Source organism: Aplysia californica, unplaced genomic scaffold (assembly GCF_000002075.1).
Source record: "Aplysia californica isolate F4 #8 unplaced genomic scaffold, AplCal3.0 scaffold01021, whole genome shotgun sequence".
Taxonomy (NCBI): Eukaryota; Metazoa; Mollusca; class Gastropoda; order Aplysiida; family Aplysiidae; genus Aplysia; species Aplysia californica.
Window position 1 is genome coordinate 78,652 of NW_004798291.1, and position 20,575 is coordinate 99,226.

Consider the following 20,575-nt stretch of genomic DNA (forward strand, 5'->3'; position numbering starts at 1 on the left):
CTTTCCATTTACACCTTAGGCTACACTCACACAGAGAGACACACACATGCGCGGGGCCACTCCAGCATTAAACTTACAATTAAAGTCTCGACAACGGAAACCATTCTGAGAAATACAGTTCATTTTCCCGAGCATTCGGAGAAACAGAGCCGGCCAAAAAAATGTTGGTACTTCTAAGAATGTAGGTCCCGTCTGTTTAGACTTGGCATACACACTCAGAGCACTGGATCGATACTGGTTGAATTATTGGGTATCAATGTTTTATTAGTTAGTAGATCTAGCCTACAAAATGAGCAGTGAAACTTCACTTTTTTAACAAGGCAAGGGGGGTTTCAGGTTGATGTTTTGCAATTAGGTTTGATAGTCTGTCTCTCCATGATCGCCATGTGCATCAAAAAGTAATAGTTTAGAACCAGAAGTGATTGTCAATGGGGTAAAGACTATATCTAGTATCCCCAAACGGGACTCACGTTCTGAAGTAGATCTAGATCTAGTACCAAAATGTTTTTAAGAAAAACTTTGTCAGGGGTCTCCTTTTCAGGCCAACTTTTAGAGGTTCCTTCACCCTTTGGTTTACTAGGCTATCTTAAGGGGTATTTCCTTGTTTTAGAAACTTGGGGGTAAAAAGTTCAATATCTCATAATTTTATAGTAAGATTTTTTGCTTGTACATAAACATTTAACTCGCACACACTTTCACGCAGACACACACAGAGTGACCATGACTGTGATTGAACGCTAACGATGTTTACTTCTCAAGAAATAAATGAGTAATTTGAATAGAATTAGAGTTGTGTCCATTTGGAGGGGGAAAGAGTGGTGGTGGTTGAGCAGTTGGGTCTATCAAAAATAAAATAAAGTTGACAAACGAAAAGGGATCCATTCCGACTGTAATACACCAAGAAAAATAGACCTGCCACTCTACGAAATCCAAAAGTCAGGATCTCAGTGGGGGGAAAAATTGGGACTTGGTGAAAAAAATCTGGATCAACGACAAATCACAATTAGGTCACTGTCAAGCTGACTTTAAAAATTTCCAGGGGTGTCCATTATTATATCCATGTATATATTCTCTCTGTGTGCGCGCGCGTGCGGTGTATGTGTGTGTGTGCGCGCGCGTGTGTGTGTGTGTGTGTGTGTGTCCGCGCATGCGCGTGCCTGTTTGTGTTTAATCATTATTATTTGTTAAATCCTGAAATATCACGTCAAGCTCTCCTAGTCCATGTGTACTATCCCCCGGATAAGTCCTGAAAGATGCTACAACACCTGCGCATGAACTTAAATTGACCCCGTCAACGGACGGTCCCCGACACACGCGGAACTCACTCGACAACGTCATGTCACGTGGTGCAAACGCGCGATTGAAACAGTTTTACTGAAGGGTCTTGATGACGGGCCCGACTAACCAGGACGCGGACAAAGCATGTTTTGGCGAAAGTAGATCTTGAGAAGGTCTTAAGCCGGAATGCCAAATCAATACTACAGTGGAGTCCACTTATAACGAGTCCGGAAAAAACGAGAAGTCTGTTATAAAGACACTTCTGAAACCCCGTTTTTTTTCTCTTCTTTACCTTTGTAAATAAAATACTGCTATAGCGCAATCAGACTAACGTGCGAGTCGGTTATAGCAGAATATTGCTGCTGCTGTGCACAGTGCATAGGCCAATTATACATTATGTAAAACCTCGCCAGTTGAGAAACTTGTTGGTGATCTAGCGAAACAAAGAATGGGAGAGCCAATGTGTGTCAACAATGAAGGCCGGAGCGACTGAGTAGGGAGGGTGTGGCATGCACAGACAATCAGAACGCGTCGTATGATAGGCCAGTGTGTAAGCGTAGTTTAGATTATCAAGGCCTACCATGCCTCTCACTTCTCCGATGCGGGGATGGAGAGGTCACAGCAATGTGATGGGTGGAGCGAATGAGTGACGTGCACAAGCTGACGGAATGTACCACAGGGTGTGGTGGGAAACACAGCGGGCGAGTTAACCGAGAGCCCTTTCTTTCTGATCACCAACGCCGAGCTGTCAGTCAACATCGCTAGATCTAGCGCTAGAGAAAGAAAATTGATTCGATTTTTGATCAAGGTCATGTTGAAACCAAATCATCATCAGGGGAGATATCAAAAGGAAATAAACAGAAGCGCAAAGCCATAGATTTGACCTGATTTACAGTTTCCCTTGAATTTATTACTGGATCCCTTATAGCGAGAATCCTGCTATAAAGGACATTTTGCTCCGGTCCCCTCCCTCTCGTTATAACAGGATTCCACTGTACTTCCATTATAGATCTAGTTGAAATAACACGGTTAGTCAACTACTAAATTCGACAAAGAGATTTCGGAAAACTGTGCTCCGAGTTTCTGCTGGCAAAAAGTTTAAAAAGTGCTTCCCTCGACAGAAAAGAAGACAGAGTAAGATTTTAGAAAAATCCGGGGCAACAGGTGGAACCAAAAAAAAAATGTTTTTAAATCGGGGTACACGCGATCAAAATCGGGTAAATCGGGATGCTTGAGATTTAAGGCAGAGATGAGCGGCAGGTTTAGAAAATAACCGGATTCATTATTCTTCAGAGCCATCCCAGGGTTCACATTCCAGTCTTTCCATACATTCGATGGCGGACAATTCATGTTTACTAGTGTGTTAGAAATATAATAGATCAATCAACCAAGTCTATTTTCCTAATCTTTTCAGACTCTCTCTCTTGTCTGAAATCCTTAGAGCGCTCTGACACCTCCGACAACAGAATTTTAAAACTTATAATTAAACTGCATTTTCTACATCAGTCTGGAAAAACTATTACAATAGCTTGGCTTCCAAGCCATGTAGGCAATGATGGCAATGAAGCCGTTGACCAATTTGCCAAAGAATCTCTAAAACTACCTGAAAACAAAAATAGTAAAATCCCTTGCTCTGACATGAAACCAAAAATAAAAGAACACATCACATCCTTCTGGTACCAAATTTGGAATCAACAAATACACAACAAATTCCGTTACATTCAAACGAAACTTGCGCCCAGGATACCACTGTCTCTCCTACGAAGAGAAAAAGTAATTTTTACCTGATTAAAGATAGGACACACGCACGTCACGCACAAACATTTACTCGAAGGAGAGGAAGCTCCTTTTTGCGTGGCGTGCAACACAGTGTCGAATTTAATTATGTGCATGAGAAGTCTTTTAAATGTAAAGATATCAAACCCTTTTTAACATTGTAGCCCCTAGAAAAATTTTAAGTTATGTAAAAGAAATAGGACTATTTAATGGAATATAAAAATATATAGTTATCATTATCGGTGTATATATATATACATACACTGAAATTAATATTGTATATACAAATGTAGGTAAGTCTTTACCATATTTACACAAATTTTTATAAATGTCTGTCCGTCATTTTAGCATAATGAGAATAGTGTGACCGTGTGCGGTTGCGAGCTCCGAAAGACTCTTACTAAAACACGTCTGATTTTGTTGCGGTGAAACCTGTTGGCGCTTTAATGACCAAAATTGTGTCGATAGTGCCGTAAAACATCTATTCAATCAATCAATCACGTTTTTACACTCTGTGTGGCAACAAATGATATTCTGGATGCTTAAAACAGAGCAGAAGAAATTCTGGTGCTTAAGATTATGTTACCTCTATCATCATGCTATATGTTACCTTTATCTTTGAAAGCTTGAACTTTTATGGCAACTTTTGGACAAAAAAATGGCAACAGACGCAGATGCTAGGCATAACATCATTGATTTTTTCCCCCTTCTTTCTTTCACAGAAAATGGTTACGTCTTGTGCTGCCCTTGGGTGTACAAATTGCCAGACAACACAATCCCAGGTCTTGTCTGAGCATCGTGTTAGAGATCTGACGTTTCACCGGTTCCCCATGAAAAATGATGGACTTCTGGCGAAATGGGTTGAAGCAGTCCGACGAGACAAATTCACCCCAACAAGCGCACACAGGCTCTGCAGCCGGCACTTCCGTGAATCAGACTTCATCGAAGGTGACCGCAGGAGAGTCTTGAAACGTGATGCGGTGCCCTCAATTTTTGATTTCTCCCAGCACCTGGTGAGCTTGTTTAAAACTTGATTCTTCTCAATGAATTGTACAGTTCCTTTTGTTAATTAATTTATGCAGCTCTGCAGGCTGTTTTCGAAGGAATTGCTATCTACTGACAACAAAAAATGTTTTTTTGTTTTATGTTGGAGTTAATATTTAGAATTTTGTCTCTTCTGGCATTTTTTTTTCGTCTTTGCTCAAGAAAGTTATAAAATCAGTAAACAGTTGTGCAATCCTACCTGCTTGAGGACCTGGTTTTCCTTTCCTGATTCCTGTACGGTCAGGGAAGTGTCATACCTCTTAGCGGGAGAACCTCATTCGCTTCTTTCTTCTGTGTATAGTAATATAATAGATGTTTCGGTGTCCTAATTTGTGTTTTTTGACTCGATATCAGTAGGTCATCATCATCTTCACAACCTTTCTCACCCTACATCAAGGTATAGGCCACGAATACTTTCAACTTTCCCTGTCCTGGGTTAGCCTCTTGATATTTCGTGTCTACTGATCTGATACAACAAGACCTTCCAACCTTCTCATTCGATGTGAATTTTAATTCTATTGTCATGTATATATGTATATGTATATTTGTAATTTTGTTTTACCACCCAAAATTTGATCTTCGAGTGGCTTGGGGATGCTACTTGTACCAGTAGGTCATCCTCCCCTTCTCTGTTGCTTTATTTCAATGGTAATGGCTATTTAGTGCTGTGTAGTCCCGGCACTGAGAAGAATAAGACTGACGTGGTGCTAGTGTATCGTATGAGGCGACTAATAAATGGCGAACCAGGTAGTGATTCCGAAACACAGTCATCCTCCCTCCAGGTCGGGGTTGAGTCACGAGGCTAACAACCTCTCTTGTAAAAAGAACCTGTTACAGAAACATATACAAGCAAAAACCGTTATTTCTGCTTGGCTGGTCGTTGATTTTCTCCGAATGAAGAGTCTATGATGCGAGGTAGTGAAAGCCGAGAGGAAGCTGCTGGGCAGAAGCCTCCACTATCATCCAAGTCCAAGTCTCTCTGGATTGGATCATGGAACGTTAAGGCCCTTTATGAGTCTGGAAAAACTGCACAGGTCCTCCAAGAAATGCCCCGATACCACCAACACATACTGGGAATCAGCGAGACCCACATGAACCAGTCTGGACAGAAGGGAATGAAAGAGGGGGAGCTTTTCATTTATTCAGGAAATGACAGTGATTGACCACACAGGGAAGGAGTAGGGAGCCAAAACAGCTCAAAAGACATTCAGGGGCTGGGAAGCACATGATCCAAGGATCATCATGGCCTCATTTGGAACAAAGAAAGAACTCAAAGAAAGAGATGGTAGGAAGAACGTCATACAAGTGTATGCCCCAACCAATGATGCAGAAGAGGAGAATAAAGATGACTTCTAAAACTGCCTGCAGAGTGTGATCGACAGACCTCCAGGTAAGGACATCAACATTGTCATGGGAGACCTAAATGCAAAGGTAGGTTCAGACAATAGTCACTGTGAGGAAATCATGGGCAGACATGTATTAGGAGAGGCAAATGACAACAGAGAAAGATTCCAGAACTTCTGCACATTCAACAACTTGGTTATTGGAGGAACAATCTTCCCTCATAGAAGGATTCATAAGGCCACTTGGGTCTCCCCGGATGTAACAACGGAAAACCAGATTGACCAATTTTGCATCTCCCGAAAGCTGAGACGCTCACTGGAGGATGCCCCGAGTCTTACGAGGAGCATACGTCACGTCAGACCACCATTTGATTCATGGAAAGATGAAACTGAAACTGAGAAGGTATGCACAAGTCACAACTGGAAGTCGCCAAAAGTATGAAGTGAGCCTTCGGAAAGACCCAGTAAAGAAGAATGAATTCAAGTTGGAACTGAAAAACAGATTTCAAGCCCTTCAAGTTCTGGATGAATATGAAGTAAACGAACCCTGGGACAAGATAAAAGAGGCAGTAAATTCAACTTGCCAGAGCACCTCAAAACCCCAAGTCAACACCAGGAATGAATAGATTTTACCTGACTCTCTAAACAAAGTCAAAAGAAGAAGAGAGCTGAAGGCCAAAGTCGACAACAGCCGTACCCGAACTGGGAAACTGGCTGCACAACAAGAGTCTTTCCATGAAAAAGGACAAGAATACCTACCTGAATGGCCTGGCCGAAAAGGCAGAGAAAGCAGCAACAGACGGGCACTTGAGGATTGTACATCAGACAACAAAAAGTCTTTCAGGTAGGTTCAGCAAGCCCACTCTACCAGTGAAAGACAGAGAGGGAAAGACTATCTTCAACCCAGAGGGGCAACTAAACCGATGGAGAGAGCACTTTGATCAACTCTTGAACAGACCACCTCCAGAATACCAACCAGAAATTCTTCCAGCCAGAAGTGACCTCCCAATAGTTACGGGACCACCTACGAGAGAAGAAATTGCAGCAGCTATAACATCACTGAAGTCCCACAGGGCAGCTGGTCCCGACCATATACCACCGGAAACCTTTAAGGCAGATAAAGATATATCTGTAGAAATTCTGTATGCTCTATTCGAAAAGATCTGGTAAGAGGAGGAAATACCATCAGACTGGAAGGAAGCCCACCTAATCAAGGTGCCAAAGACTACAGAGGCATAAGTTATAACACTCATGTCCATACCTGGGAAAGTCTTTAACAGGATACTCTTGGAGAGAATCAAGCTGGCAACAGATGAGAAGCTCTGAGGAAACCTGGCAGGATTCTGCAAGAACCGATCATGTGTGGACCAAACCGCTACTCTGCGCATCATTGTTGAGCAATCGCTTGAATGGAATTCACCACTCGTGGTCCACTTCATTGATTATGAAAAGGCATTTGACAGCGTGAACAGGGAAACTCTGTGGAAACTCATGCGGCATTATGGAATACCTGACAAAATCGTCAAGCTTCTGAAGGCCACCTTTGATGGAGCGAACTGCCTAGTCTTCCCCGAAGGAAAACTCTGAGAACCGTTCCAGATACAGACGGGAGTGTGATAAGGATGCTTGCTCTCACCTTTTCTATTCATACTGGCAATTGACTGGGTCATGAAAGAAGCAACCAGAGGCAAACACAATGGAATACAGCTTATCCCTTGGCAGTAGCTGGACAACGTGGACTTCGCCGATGACCTTGCACTGCTCTCACACACATGCTCAGATGCAAGAAAAGACCAAGGAGCCCAAAAGCCTGTCAAGGAGTGTTGGCCTACGTATACATCCGGGCAAGTCGAAAGTAGTGAAGCTAGGAAAAGTTTCAATCCCTGCTGTGACGGTGAAAGACACTCCCCTGGAAGAAATGGACTCCTGTACCTAGCTTGGAAGTGTCATTGATGGTAAATTTGGAACTGAAGCAGATGCATAAGCAAGAACCGCCAAGGCAAGGTCAGCATTCAATCAATTATCAAATGTCTGGAAAGCAAGCAACATCTCACTACGCACTAGTACGCACCAAGATTCGACTCTTTAATTCCAGTGTCAAGTCTGTGCCCCTCTACGGCTGCGAAACTTGGAAGATAGCAAAGACAGTGCTGAATAAAGTCCAGACTTTCATCAACAGATGTATGAGGAGTATCTTAAGAATTAAATGGCAGGATAGAATAAGAAATGAAGAGCTGTGTGAAAAGAGAGGACAGAAGGACATAAAAGTAGAAATAGGACTAAGAAAGTGGCGATGGATGGGACACACCTTCAGAAAGCCCAGTGGAAACATCACAAGACAGTCCCTGCAGTTGAACCCACTGGGAGCACAAGGCTGGGGTAGGCCACGGGAAACATGGAGGAGATGTGTGGAAAGGGACATGAGAGAGATGAGACGCAGTTATAGTACTGTTTCCATGGACTAACTTTGCCACAGCCCCTGGGGTTTTTTTAGTTCAGAGGGGGTTTTTTTTCGCGTTATTATCGCAGCATATGCAGTGTAGGTACTGCTTTTAGAAACTACAACTACTGAAAGAGTAGGAAAAAGGTAGAAAGGCACTTCCTTATGCTTTGAGTGCCGATGTACGTAGGACAATGTTTCCATACTTTATCACTCGAAGGACAGTCACTGGCGGCAACAAACTCAACTGTAACAGTTGAACAGACTGTTGCCATAGCTGGTCCTTTTTATTTTTATGTTCTCTATGGGTATGTGCCACAAACAATACGAAACAAACATTTTTGTTGCATACAATTCACGTTTCATTTGTTTTCCTGGGTCCTAAATGGAGGTCCAACCATGGTTCTTGCAGCATTTTCCTGGCCTATCTTTTGTTCTTTTTTAAAAATAAGATGAAAGAAGGAAATCACATTCTGTTTTTTGTTTTTACAATATTTATTTTGTCCATTATAGCTGTGCAAAGTTTGGTGACTTTATGTCAGTTAGTTTTGTCACAGTAATCGTTTGGAGAACACATTGAAATAGGTACACAGGTTACAAGACAACTATGGCGGTAGCCAGTGGATTAAACCCGATGAACAACTGAACAAAGCATCTCGTCTTCTTTTCCCAGATGGTTGTCAATCATGATACACCGGTCTCGCCCTTGAACAGAGGTAGAGGATGTCGAAGTGGCCGCAAGACCGTGAGCAAGACAGACATCTCCCAGATTTTTTCAGAGGCTGTGGCCAGAGTGGAAGAAGTCCGTAGGGCAGCTGAGACTTCTGTCTGTACTGGTAAGGGCAGAGCAGGGCAAAAACAACTGCTCGGGGAGTTTTTCTGTTGTGTCTAAGTGCCCTTTTTTTATGTATCAGTTTTATGCTGTTCTTTGTCTCTATCTTTTGCTCTTACACCTTTTTTTTTCATTTTTACTTACACTCTTTCTTCCATCCCTATCTTTCTACCCATTTCTGTCTCTGTCTTGTCTTCCCACCCTCCCTCATTCATTCCAGCTATTATCCTCCTCTTTTTTCCTAGTGGTTTGAAAAAGATGTACTAAGATACCGGATATATAGAATATAAGTCTACACTTTGTATGCTTATCTTTTCTATGAGTGTGGAGTCCAGTACTGTATATAGTATAACCTGGATAGGTCAAACTCAGGTTACTCGAAGTCACGCATCCGTCGAACTGTGCCTGCGGTCCCTTTGTTTTTCTTCTTCTTTATCTGTGTAAGAAAATTATGTGCTGCTCAAACACAAACACGGAATAGTCGAACTAATTACACCGCTGTCGAGGTCTGAAGTCAATGTCCTTTGAAGTTCACTTGAGACAAAATAATAATGATGATAATAATAATAAAACTGGAAAAAGGCAAGGTCGGTAAAATGAGCCCCTTTCCACAGAAGCATCTAGCTGTGGTATTTTTAGCACACTGCTCGACACGCGTGCCCTCTGCGCGTGCCTAGGTCCTAGGTCTAGCTGGGCTTGTGTGTAGCGGGCAAGAGGAAGGATTGTGCCTCACAAGATCGGCCGCCCCACCCATCTTTGTAAAGGACTGCGCGCTTGGTGGAAGAGGCGGGGTAGGGCTGCATTGTTTGGTCATTGTGTTGTTTATTAATATTGCGATATGCATATCTTGTCAAATTGTTTATGTTTTGAAAAATTTGAAAAGGCACCGTTCGATTGGTGCGGACTAAAGACCGCTTACACTGACCCACGCAATTCAACTGTCTTGGTACTGGTAGGTTTATTACCGATCGAACTCAAAAGGATTGCTCATCGTGTTTCTCATTCTCAATCTGTCAATTTCAGATTCTCTCAAATTTCAAATTCATGTCAATAGAGTTAGATCTCACCTGTCTGATCTAGGACAATGGCCGAAAAAAGAAAAATCTCTGTCCCAACCCAACCTGTGTTGCTTCCCTTGATTCTCTGACACAGCCGATGCCATTTATAACACTGTTCACGTATTCCTCAGACTACAGACCCCTCGAACTACGGAGGCTGGTCCCTACGAATTCGAGTGATCCGTGTTATATTGTATTCTGTTTTTGTTAAATTGCTTACCTTGACAAAAATATAAAAGTACATAATGCTGACTGTAGCAGCGAATGATGCTGGTAATATAATGCCATTTGATGGGTTCTGCGGTGAATTATAAGGGTGTGAGGCTTATTATGTAAAGTCACTTGATAGGATGCATTCTGTTCCCCTGTCTCTCATTCTCATTATACATATTCTTCTGTATCCTTTCGTTATCCTCAGTTGGCGTACAGACTGATCCTGTTTACATTTTGCCAATGGAAGGTGAGTAAAATATCATTTTGACACGGTTTGTGAGTAGGTGCTCTGGTGTGGTCTTATTTCTTTTCAGTGTTACCACTGCTTGAGTTCAGAATCAGAAGACTTGTAGAAAGTTGAGGTTGTGGTATGCTGGCGGGTGCTCTGGTGTGGTTTGCTCCTTCTTTCCTATCAAACATCTATTGTCCTAATCTCTCGTCCTTCTTTATTTGAATATTTGTATGTTACCCTCTTGTAACATCTCTAATCTTTGGCACTGATATGACCTGTTTGAGTAGTAAGTGCCAAAAAAGTTTTACTAAAACAAACAAAACTTTATTACTGTGTAGGGGTAAAGATTTCCTTTGTTTGTTTTTTCCTAAATGTCTACCCTTTCAAGTTTTCTGGGTTCGTTTGTGTGTAGCTGTTTAGTATCAGGACAGATGCTACCCTCTGTGAAACTGCGAGATGGTAAATATACTGTTTTTTAAAAATTATTATGTAAGACTCAGTGGAGGCATGCTAGCCTAACAGATATAGACACAAATCAAGACAACTTCCAAGTTCCCACATGGGCCTGAAGGCCATATTTTTATTCCCCACGTTTCATGTTGTTGAACGCTTAGCTTTGCATGTAGTATAATCCACTTATATCGAAATCTGATTTATGGACATTTTGACATATCGACATATTTTCCAACTACGGAATTTTTCCTTTAATGTCTTCATCAAACAATTTCTCTCCTATCAATTTTTTTTTCGCCACACTCTGCTTTATCGACGTGCTCCCTGGGTACCTGGTGTGAAGTCCACAAGTATAAATGGGGGAAAAAGCCACGCTGACGGTCAACGTATTAGTTCTTCATTAAGTCCTCATACCCGCCAAGTAGCCTATATCGACACACCTGGCTTTAGTAGATCGTGTAGGGCCTACACTGAGCCTACACAGTGTAGTCTCCAACACAGTACAGTGCCTCAGAGACGTGAGGCTCTCGTGCGCTGGGCATCGCCTCCCTACACCCACTCCTGATCGCTCACTCCCCTTCCCCATCCCATTCTCAGTCTGTCGCTGGCAAGTGCCACAGTCAGTGAGTCAGTGCCCTGCCTTTCCATTTTCCCCAGCAATCGGCCATAATCAGCCTTTACAAGGGTGCTACAACAAAGTTTGCGGTGGTGTGTTGTGTGCGCCTCATGCCTCTCGTTACATTTCTGTAAATTACAGGTTTATTTTGCTTTTTCTTCCTCTAGACGCAGATTTGATGACATTTGGCACAGATAAAGGATTGTCTGCCCGCCTCACTCTGGACTCGGCACAGAGACCTCCAGGGAACAGCCCGGGTCTTGTGCGTCATCCCTGCAGGTTCTGCGGCGCTGCTTTCGTGAGCGAGTTACAGCTCAAGCTTCATCGGTGGATTCATCAGATGGCCCAGCCCGGATCTCAGAGGAGAAGGGCTGCTTCAATTTCTGAGATGAGACTGGCCACTCCCGGTTCTACGAAGAAGAATGAAGGAGCGAGCATGTCGAGAGTGCTGAAGGGTGTGAATAACGGGGCAGAGGGTTCTGCAGCAGACGCAGACCTTGGAGCGATGGAGATCACTGTGTTGTCTGACAGGAGAGTGATAACGCCGTGGCAAACTGGGCAGGAGAACGTGCCGGTAGTAGAACTTCCACGCGCTGTGAAACAGACAGGTACTCTAGGGATTAAGTCAGGGATTATTGTTGGGAAGAAAAGACCAGTTGGTAAGTTTCAGCGAAGTTTGCTGAAGGACAGGCTGCCAAGGGAGAGTGGTCAGGTGAGAAGTGACAGCGAAGACAATACGCCAAAGAAGTGCCCAGTGTGCGGGGAGATGTTTGTGAAGCCCGCGGCCCTGAGAATTCACCTGTCTGAGCACCTGTACTACGACATACATCGAGGCCAGGTGTTGATTCGTGGGGCCATCATGCCCAACACCAACGGAACCGGCCTGGGCGTCATGGAACAGACCTCGGCCGGTGAAGACCTTGCGGGTGAGCAAGAGGGACCCTTGCCGGACGGGCAGGCCAAATCAAACGGGCCGGTGCCATATAGCCACAGCGATGTGAAAGGTAGTGAGTTCAGCTACGTGTGTACTCTGTGTAATATTGGATTCATGCGTAAGAAACAGTTGTGTGTGCATCGACTCTCGGAGCACAGCAGCGTCAAGATGGCGTACAGGGACAAGACGCTGGTGCTCAAGTCGCCCTCGCCCATCAGACGTAAGTCCAACATGTGTGAGATCTGTGGGGAGGTGTTTAAGTCACTCTACTCCATGAAGATCCATGTGCTTTGCCACCATGACTTTTCTACTTCTCAGGCCCTCAGAGTTCACAAGAAACTGCACGAGCCGAAAGAAGCCCAGCCTTCTGAAAAGTCGAAAATGGAAAAGTTTGTCTGCGATGTCTGCGGCAAGACAGTTAGTTCAATGAAGCAGTTACGGTACCACCTGGCTCGTCATGCAGGTGGGGATACATTCACATGCCGAGTTTGCAAAGAGAAATTCTCCTCCTATAAGCTGTTGAAGGCCCACCAGGCTGAGCAGGGCCACGTGGCCGACAAGCCAATTATCTGTGAGGTGTGCGGCTCTGCTTTCTCTCGCATCTACGATCTCGAGAGACATCATTTCGTAGCTCATGTCAAGAACAAAGATAAGAAGCAAACAGTGAAGAAGAAAAGAGAGGAAGGAAGTTTCCCTTGCGAGTATTGCGGAAAAGTTTTTCGCTTCAGAGACAGACTGCAGTACCATGTGGGTGTGCATACAGGGGAAAAGTCCTATCAGTGCGAAATTTGCTACAAAACTTTTTGCTACCCGGGTTCTCTGTCTTTTCATAAACGGAAGCACAGGGAGACAAAGGTGAAAGAGAAGCCAAAAGTAAGAGTGACCTGTGAGTATTGCCATAAGGTTTTCTGCAGCAAGCATACACTGGCCAGTCACATCAAATACCACACCGGTGAAAATCTCCACACCTGTGAAATTTGCAACAAGTCTTTTGCGTACAAGGATTCATTCGTCTTGCACAAACGAAGCCATGCAGGCGAGCTGCCTCATGAATGCGACGTCTGTCACAAGCGATTTCTTCGCCATTTCAACTTAAGGTGTCACTACCGCATCCACACGGGCGAGAAACCATATCCTTGCCAGATCTGTGGCCAGAGGTTTCGGCGGCTCGGTGACCGCAACTCGCACCAGAAGCGTCACGCCACACAGGCCGCCGAGGCATCCAACAACGTGTCGAGCAACACAGCAGCGGTCCAGACGCAGGTGGAGGCCCAAGTCCCAGCCACAATTCAGATTCAAGTCCACACGCAGCAGGACAATGAGACGGCCGCTTCGGTCATTAGTATTCTTTGAGGTTACTTATTCTCTTTTACATTGCACTAAGGCTTCATGCTGTGGGAAAGATTCTTTTTCAACAGTTTACATTGAAACACTTCCTATGAGTCGTTCTACTCCCAGTACAGTGACTTAAAAGTTGAACATGATGACTTGCTGTGAATTATCTTGTTTTCAACGTTTTTATCAGCTTGACAATGGTGGAAAATATGTACTTGTTATTGTACAAATGATATAGGTGGCGACCATGCCTGTTGTGTCGTGTTAAGTTCACAGCAGATGACAGAAAAAATAATTCTTTTAAAATTACTTCGGATCTGCTCCAGCCAAAAATTACTTTGGGAAAGCTGATGTTTTTGTTCTTGTCAATGATTGTACTTCAATATTCTGAAGAAAAATTGAGCACAAAACTTCGTAATCCAGTTGTCTTTGTCTGTTGGTTTATGAAATTCTAACCTCACTTTGTTAATTTTACTGTAAGCTGTTGTATTATTAAAAAATTTTGTCCATGAGGTAATACAAAAGAGATGGTAATAACTTCTAATATTGTTATTAGATCTGCGTTAGTGGAAAGAAAATATGACAAGTGACTTGCAGCCAGCTGCTGTATTACAACTGCTCATAAACTTGATTGACGTGCTCAAAATTGGAGTTCGGATCAGATCAGAGTCTTTAAATTGTTTCTGGGCCCCTAGTCTCTCTGAGAATTGTCCTGAGCTAGTGCTGCACCCTCGCAGTAATTAATTTTGTGTCTAACAAGACCTAATTGTTAACATGACTAATAATAGCTGAGGTGTCTTGACTGCTCTGAAAAAGTTACTTACTTGGTTACTTGGTTGGAGAATCATTGCAGGCGGTACAATGCCGTAGCTGCTCCTCCTTCCTCTCCGGGATCCATGAAAGGGTTGACTTGGTCATTGTGCCGGTCATTAGCTAGTTGAATGTCACCACTACTATTTATCATATATATATGGATAGAATTACAAAAGAGGCCAACACTGAACCTGACACCCTAAATGAACAACTCTACGCTGATGACCAATGCCTGGCACACAAAGATGAACGAAGTCTCCAACACCACACTACCAGATTAAACGAAGAATGTAACAACTACGACATGAAGATCAACATTAAAAAAAACAACCCAGAGACAATGAAAGTAAGCAGAAAGCCAGAACCACTCAGTATACACATCAACAACAACAGTCTCAGAGAGGTCCAAGAATTTAAGTACCTTGAAGGTATATTTACAGAGGATGGACGACTGAACAGAGAAGTTGAAACACTAGTACAAAAGGCCAATAATATAATAATGTTAGTTACCAGCTTACTTCACTACTGAAACATCCTAACATCCCCATGACAACAAAACTCAAAATGAACAACACCATATTCATCCCAACACTCACCTATCAATGCTAAACATGGACCACAAACAAGACAGAGCAAAGAATTACATGTGAAATGCGATGCCTTAGAAAAGCTGTAAACAAGACCAGGCGAGACAAAATTACAAACTGTGTAATCCGAGAAATGGTGGGCACAAATGATGTCCTGCATCACATCCAACACCAATGAATCAAATGGTTCGGACATCTTCTACGATTACCAACACACCATCCTGCTCTACGAGCCTACATTTAAAAAAATTTGATGGCAACTCAATAAGGCAAGAGGGGGGCCGAGAAAGACCTGGATAGATGGGGTCAGGGAAACATTAACCACTCACGGCATCCCCCTGACCCAAGCTCTCCGACTGGCGACAGAGAGACGTCTCTTTCTTCCCACGACACCCAAAAGGGTATACAAGCGGCAGATAAAAGTTTAAAAAGTAAAGAATATTCTTCTTGCTTTTCCAAGCAGTTTTCTGTCTCTCCCTGATCCTCTGACTTTGAGGCACCAGCTTCCCTCAGTTTTTTCTGAAAGTGAGACAGAAGTGTTAAATTCTCTCTCTCTCTCTCTCTCTCTCTCTCTCTCTCTCTCTCTCTCTCTCTCTGTGGCGTCTCAAACGGTCAGCAATGCCGACGGCACCCAGAAACTCAACTCTTGCTTGGGAGTCCTTGAAAAGTGCTGAAAGTGGGTTACTGGAATGTCCCAGCAAACGTGTTCTGGCACGATAGTTAGCGGGACATCTCAGGAACATGTCGTTTCGTTCTCCTCCTTGCAGGCTCAACAGGACGGATCATGGTTGTCTGTCAGCTGGCGCAATTTTGAGGAGATATGTTCTCAGCTTGAGCGATTTTCCACCAGTTCTCATTTGGGAGAGAATCCGCTGGTCCTGTCGTCTGGGCAAGGCTTCAAGCTGGTATGGCAGCTGGACAAACAGCAGTTTGGGTTTCGCGTCTCTTTTCTACTTTGTGCGAGTCTACCGGTGGATGACTGCTTTCGCTGTTGAGAAATCGATTGGCCTGTCAATCTGGGAAAGCGTTGCTGCTTCTTTTGCGATACTGTCAACTTCCTCGTTCCCAGCCAGTCCAGCGTGGCCTGGAATCCGCTGTTTGTGGATGGAACATTCGGAGCATTGACAGAGGGTGTGCAGACACTGCCAGATTGAGCACGCCACCATTTCCGATTGGTTGGTAGGGCCGTATGAGAGGCGCATGACTGCTGACCTGGAATCAGTGTATACATGAATGCGTACACTGTTCGGAAGGCTGCCTGCTGTATGTAGTGCCACAAGCATGTCCAGCGCTGCGTCTAGAGCTACAAGCTCGGCCCTGTATCTGGAACAATTCCGGCCCACGGGTACACGGTGGTTGAGTTCAGTATCACCAGTCTTGATCAGTATTCCACTGCCTCCGTACTCGGTACCCTTCTTAGCTGAACCATCAGCCCAGACTTCTACATCGGGCAGGGGGAGCGATCGAATGGTAGCCTCTGCTGCTGCTGTCCTGACGGCTGGTTCATTAGCACGCTTGCAGTCGACAACAAGATCAGTGCTAAAGGTCACGTTGCTTGATGCAGCCTTCCACAGTTGTGTGGGGGGTAAAACAACCAGTTCCTCACGTGGGTACGTATCCAGTTCAGTTTCAGCTACGAGATTCTGGGCATGCTTTCTCCAGCTCGACGTGCCTGTCTGCGTGGGCACTGATTTTGTTGCGGAGGCTCTGCGTTAATTCGTCGCTGGCAAACGCATGGACTTTTCGAGTGAAATAGCGGTCAAGGCATCAGCTCTATGCCTTAGTGGTAAAATGTCTGCTTCAATGAGGAGGCTGTCCACACGAGTATCCTTTGAGCAGCCCGTGATGGTTTTTGCTGCTTCATTCTGCTTTCTTTCCAGTTTCTGCAGGTTGGTGGAGGGTTTAGCCAGAGGCATGTAGGCTGGGGCACTATAGTTGATAGCTGACAGACAAGTAGCATAATAAATTGGCTCTATGCATTCCCCTCAGGCACCCCAGGTGGTGCCTGTAAGGGTTTTCAATGGTCAAAGTCTGCTTGACCGTTTTAGCGCAAGGTTTTGGATGTGGGCGTTGGAGGATCAAGTACGGTCGAGTGTAGCCCCAAGTAAGGTGGGGCTGGAGTTGAAGGTGATGGGGGAGCCTATGAGCGAGAGTGCTGGTTTTCGCTAGGCCTCGTGAGTGCTGGTAGTGAAGAGGGAGCACTCTGTTTTCTCCGTACTGATCTCCATCTTGTTTTGCTTTTCCCACTGCTCAAGGGGGTTTGTGGCTGCTTGGACATCGTTTCCAGTCTGATTTATGTCTTCGTTGGTGGTGTATATAGTATAGTCGTCAGCATTGAGTCCCGTCTTCACGGTTTCAGGCAGGCCTGCTTCATCGATGAAGACGAGGAACAGTGTGGGGGACAGGACGCTGCCCTATGGGACTCCTTGCTCGAAACGGCGAAGCCTGCTTGTTGTGTTGCCGTGCTCCACACAGGAATATATGTCCCTGAGGACGCCTATCCATTGGGTGACGGAGTGGGAGTAGATTTCTCAAACATCTTCTCCATTAACATCGTGCGCCATGCCTCGTCGAAGGCATGTGAGAAGTCCACGAGGGCTAGGCTACTCCCTCTTAGCTTTGCCAGTGTGTTATATATGGAGAAGTTCGTTAGAGTATGAAGTAACTACAATTTGTTAAGTATTTAATATGGGCGTGCAAACAATACTGTGTGGAACCTCCAGTCTGTTTGGAGACTCATTGGAAAAACCGAATTAACAACGAACTCCACAGCGTCAAGCCCATACTGGGTCCTCGAAAATCTTCAGGCCTCTCCAGAAGAGACGAAGTCATTTTTACTCGATTACGCATCGGACACATAAATACCTCCTTCAGGGAGATGAGAAGCCGTTCTGCGACACATATTTTACCATTAGGCACATTCCAACAGAATGTCTAGCTCTAGACTTCGGAGAGACCCAAAGGAAATATTTTAGGTGTAAAAAATTGCAAGTTCTGTTTTCTGTCGTTGATCCCAATAGAATCCTAGATTTTAAAATGGCCTTTACGTCAAATTGTGAATAAAATTTTTATAAAATTGTTAACGTTATTTAAAAGCTATTTTAAAAACTAAGAACTTATTCACCACAAATTTTTAACATTCTAAAATCTGATTGTTCACCTGAGCCCAGCCGTGCAGTGAACTGTTGTGGATGCAACCGTTTTTCATGTAAAACTCCTACAAAAACAAACAAACTGTGTTGAACTATCTTGTAGTTCCAAGGACAATGTGTTGCAAGCCATCGAAATTGCAGCTATTTTTCCCCAGAAAGTATAACTGTAGTCTCCGCCTAAACGCACGGTGCTCGGGAGGGCTCCTTAGCGTGTGTTTATACGGAGCGTGCGTTTACATGCGTTTGCAAGGGGCGGAAGGGACGCAGTCATATCAATTCCTTATTACTCTAGTGAACTCCCTTGGGGGAAGGGGGTTATTTTGGCCGATAGGGGTTAAGAGTACAAAGGCGTTGAATGGGGGGCAAACTCAATGTAATGAATTTGCACTATACTATAAACGTAGGGAATAGAATACATGTATAGCCTTAGCAAGGGCGAAGCGTCTATATAATCCAATAATCACTGCTTCCCTTTCTAATTTTGAAACATTGTCGCTGTCAATTCACCTAACCCTAACATCTATCGTCCTTATCTCCCCCTCCTTCTCTTTTTGTTTGCTACTCTCTTGTAACACCTCTAATCTTCTGGCGCTCATATGACCTTATGCAGTTGCGAGCGCCCTAAAATCTCTACTAAAACAAAAAATGTACCTAATAAACGTAAACCTCATAAATTAAATCTAAAAAGACGTTCACAATCAACAATGAACAGTATGCTTAACATTCAAAAAGGTTTCACTGCCACAGAAATAGCCTGCTCACCCCTCTCGGGCCACTCCATAAGCAGTCACAAGCTTTGATTAAGATTAAAGAAAGCTTTAAAGTGAAGCTGGAAGAGTCTACCAATAGAGTTGAAGGGAACATGTCCATAGCAGCCAGAACTGTTTCATTGCCACAAATACCCTGTTCACCCATTTGGGCCCACAGTTATAAGCAGTCGCAAACTCTGATTATGTAAGCTAACTATTACACTGGTCGAGTCTACCTCACAAATGTGAGGGGAACTAACTCCTAACAATCTGTTGACTGCTGCAAATGCTTGTTTTTTTTCCTCGACTTTTTACGGTCCTATATACAGTAGAACTCGGATTCAACGAGATGAGATTGATTCCCCGTTTTTTTTTCTTCTTTAAAATCAATAAAAAACAACCCGGATTCAACGAGCACTTAAATTTAAATCAGCGAGCTCGGATTCAACGAGGTCGCTTCCAGTGTGAACAGCCCCCGCAGTCGTGGCTCCGCTCATTTTTCTCCCAGAACGAACTTTATCTATTCCTTGAAACCATCCATTGCACCTGGATTGTGAACCATTATTCACTTACCCGATTGCATGCGACCGATCAGCGGCCATTTTTCACACCAACACATGCGTTGTTGGCACGCGCACGTGTCTACTCTGGTGTGTGTCGGGGTCGAACGTCGCAGATACAAATGCGTCACAGTCTTTTCCCCCCCCCCTTGGCAACTGATCGCTATTACCATGATACGTTAGTCTTGACGTAGATCTACATAACGAATTGAGCGCTGATCTATGGAATCAAAAGTTGCCGTGTGCTCTACACAGCAGCACAACTTTTTGGTAAACAATCGAGATGACACAGGCAAGATTTACTCAGCTCATCATATTATGCAGGCATTTCAGGCACAACTTGTGATTTCTCTTTATACAGTACTTGCTTAGTGCCTGTAATTATCTACACAAAACCACATGTTTGCTATAACGAACACTCGGATTCAACGGGATTTTAGGTCAGGCCCGGCGACCTCGTTGAATCCGAGTTCCACTGTAATCAGATCATGACACCGCCTCCTGGCCGCGAAAGGCTAGACAAATACAGCCAAATGTGAAATTAAAAATAAAAGGATAATATTGTCATGTTCTACCAAAGAGTTAGACTCACGGCTAGATCTATAACCTGTCCCCGTAGAATTATGAAAATTTAGATGGGCAAATTATGCAAGAAAAATGCAAAATTATGCAAGTTACCCTTACACTTACACCATTCGCGACACGTTTTTCACTTTTTCATCGAGAATATTCATGTTTTATGTACAGAAAAATTGAAAACAGAATATATCAGTATCAATAATTTGTTGAGTATTTGGATAGAAAACAATACACATCAGTCAGAAAAAAACAACCAAAAAATATAATCTGTGTAAATTTCAGCTGTTGATCAATACTTTAATAGTATAGAGGACAGAAAAATGGAGAAAAATTTTTTTTGAATAAAGGACATCTGGACCTCTGATGCTGGCACATCACAAAAACCAAGGACACCTGTCAAACATGAAACATCAGAAGACATGAGAACAACTTTTGATGGATTGAAAAATAAAAATAAAACATGCTCAAGGAACAAAAGCCCTTACCCATACCATTAATCAAGATCTTCTACTTCTAACAAGGGAAATAACCAACTTTTCACTTAAATGAGACTTATTGCGTCGATTTCTTCCCTTTAGTCA

The 20,575-nt window shown here is 43.7% G+C and overlaps 1 protein-coding gene across 1 annotated transcript in view; it reads left to right on the top strand.

Annotated features, from left to right (window-relative positions):
* LOC101856766 (zinc finger protein 585B) overlaps positions 1 to 14,074 on the top strand; it is a 24,285-nt gene extending 10,211 nt beyond the window's left edge. Inside the window, exons 2-5 of the mRNA XM_013089702.2 lie at positions 3,777 to 4,067; positions 8,555 to 8,717; positions 10,190 to 10,231; positions 11,453 to 14,074. Coding sequence (XP_012945156.1) covers positions 3,777 to 4,067; positions 8,555 to 8,717; positions 10,190 to 10,231; positions 11,453 to 13,572 — 2,616 coding nt within the window. The 3' untranslated portion in view covers positions 13,573 to 14,074. The remainder of the gene's footprint in view (positions 1 to 3,776; positions 4,068 to 8,554; positions 8,718 to 10,189; positions 10,232 to 11,452) is intronic.
* The last annotated feature ends 6,501 nt before the right edge of the window (positions 14,075 to 20,575 follow it).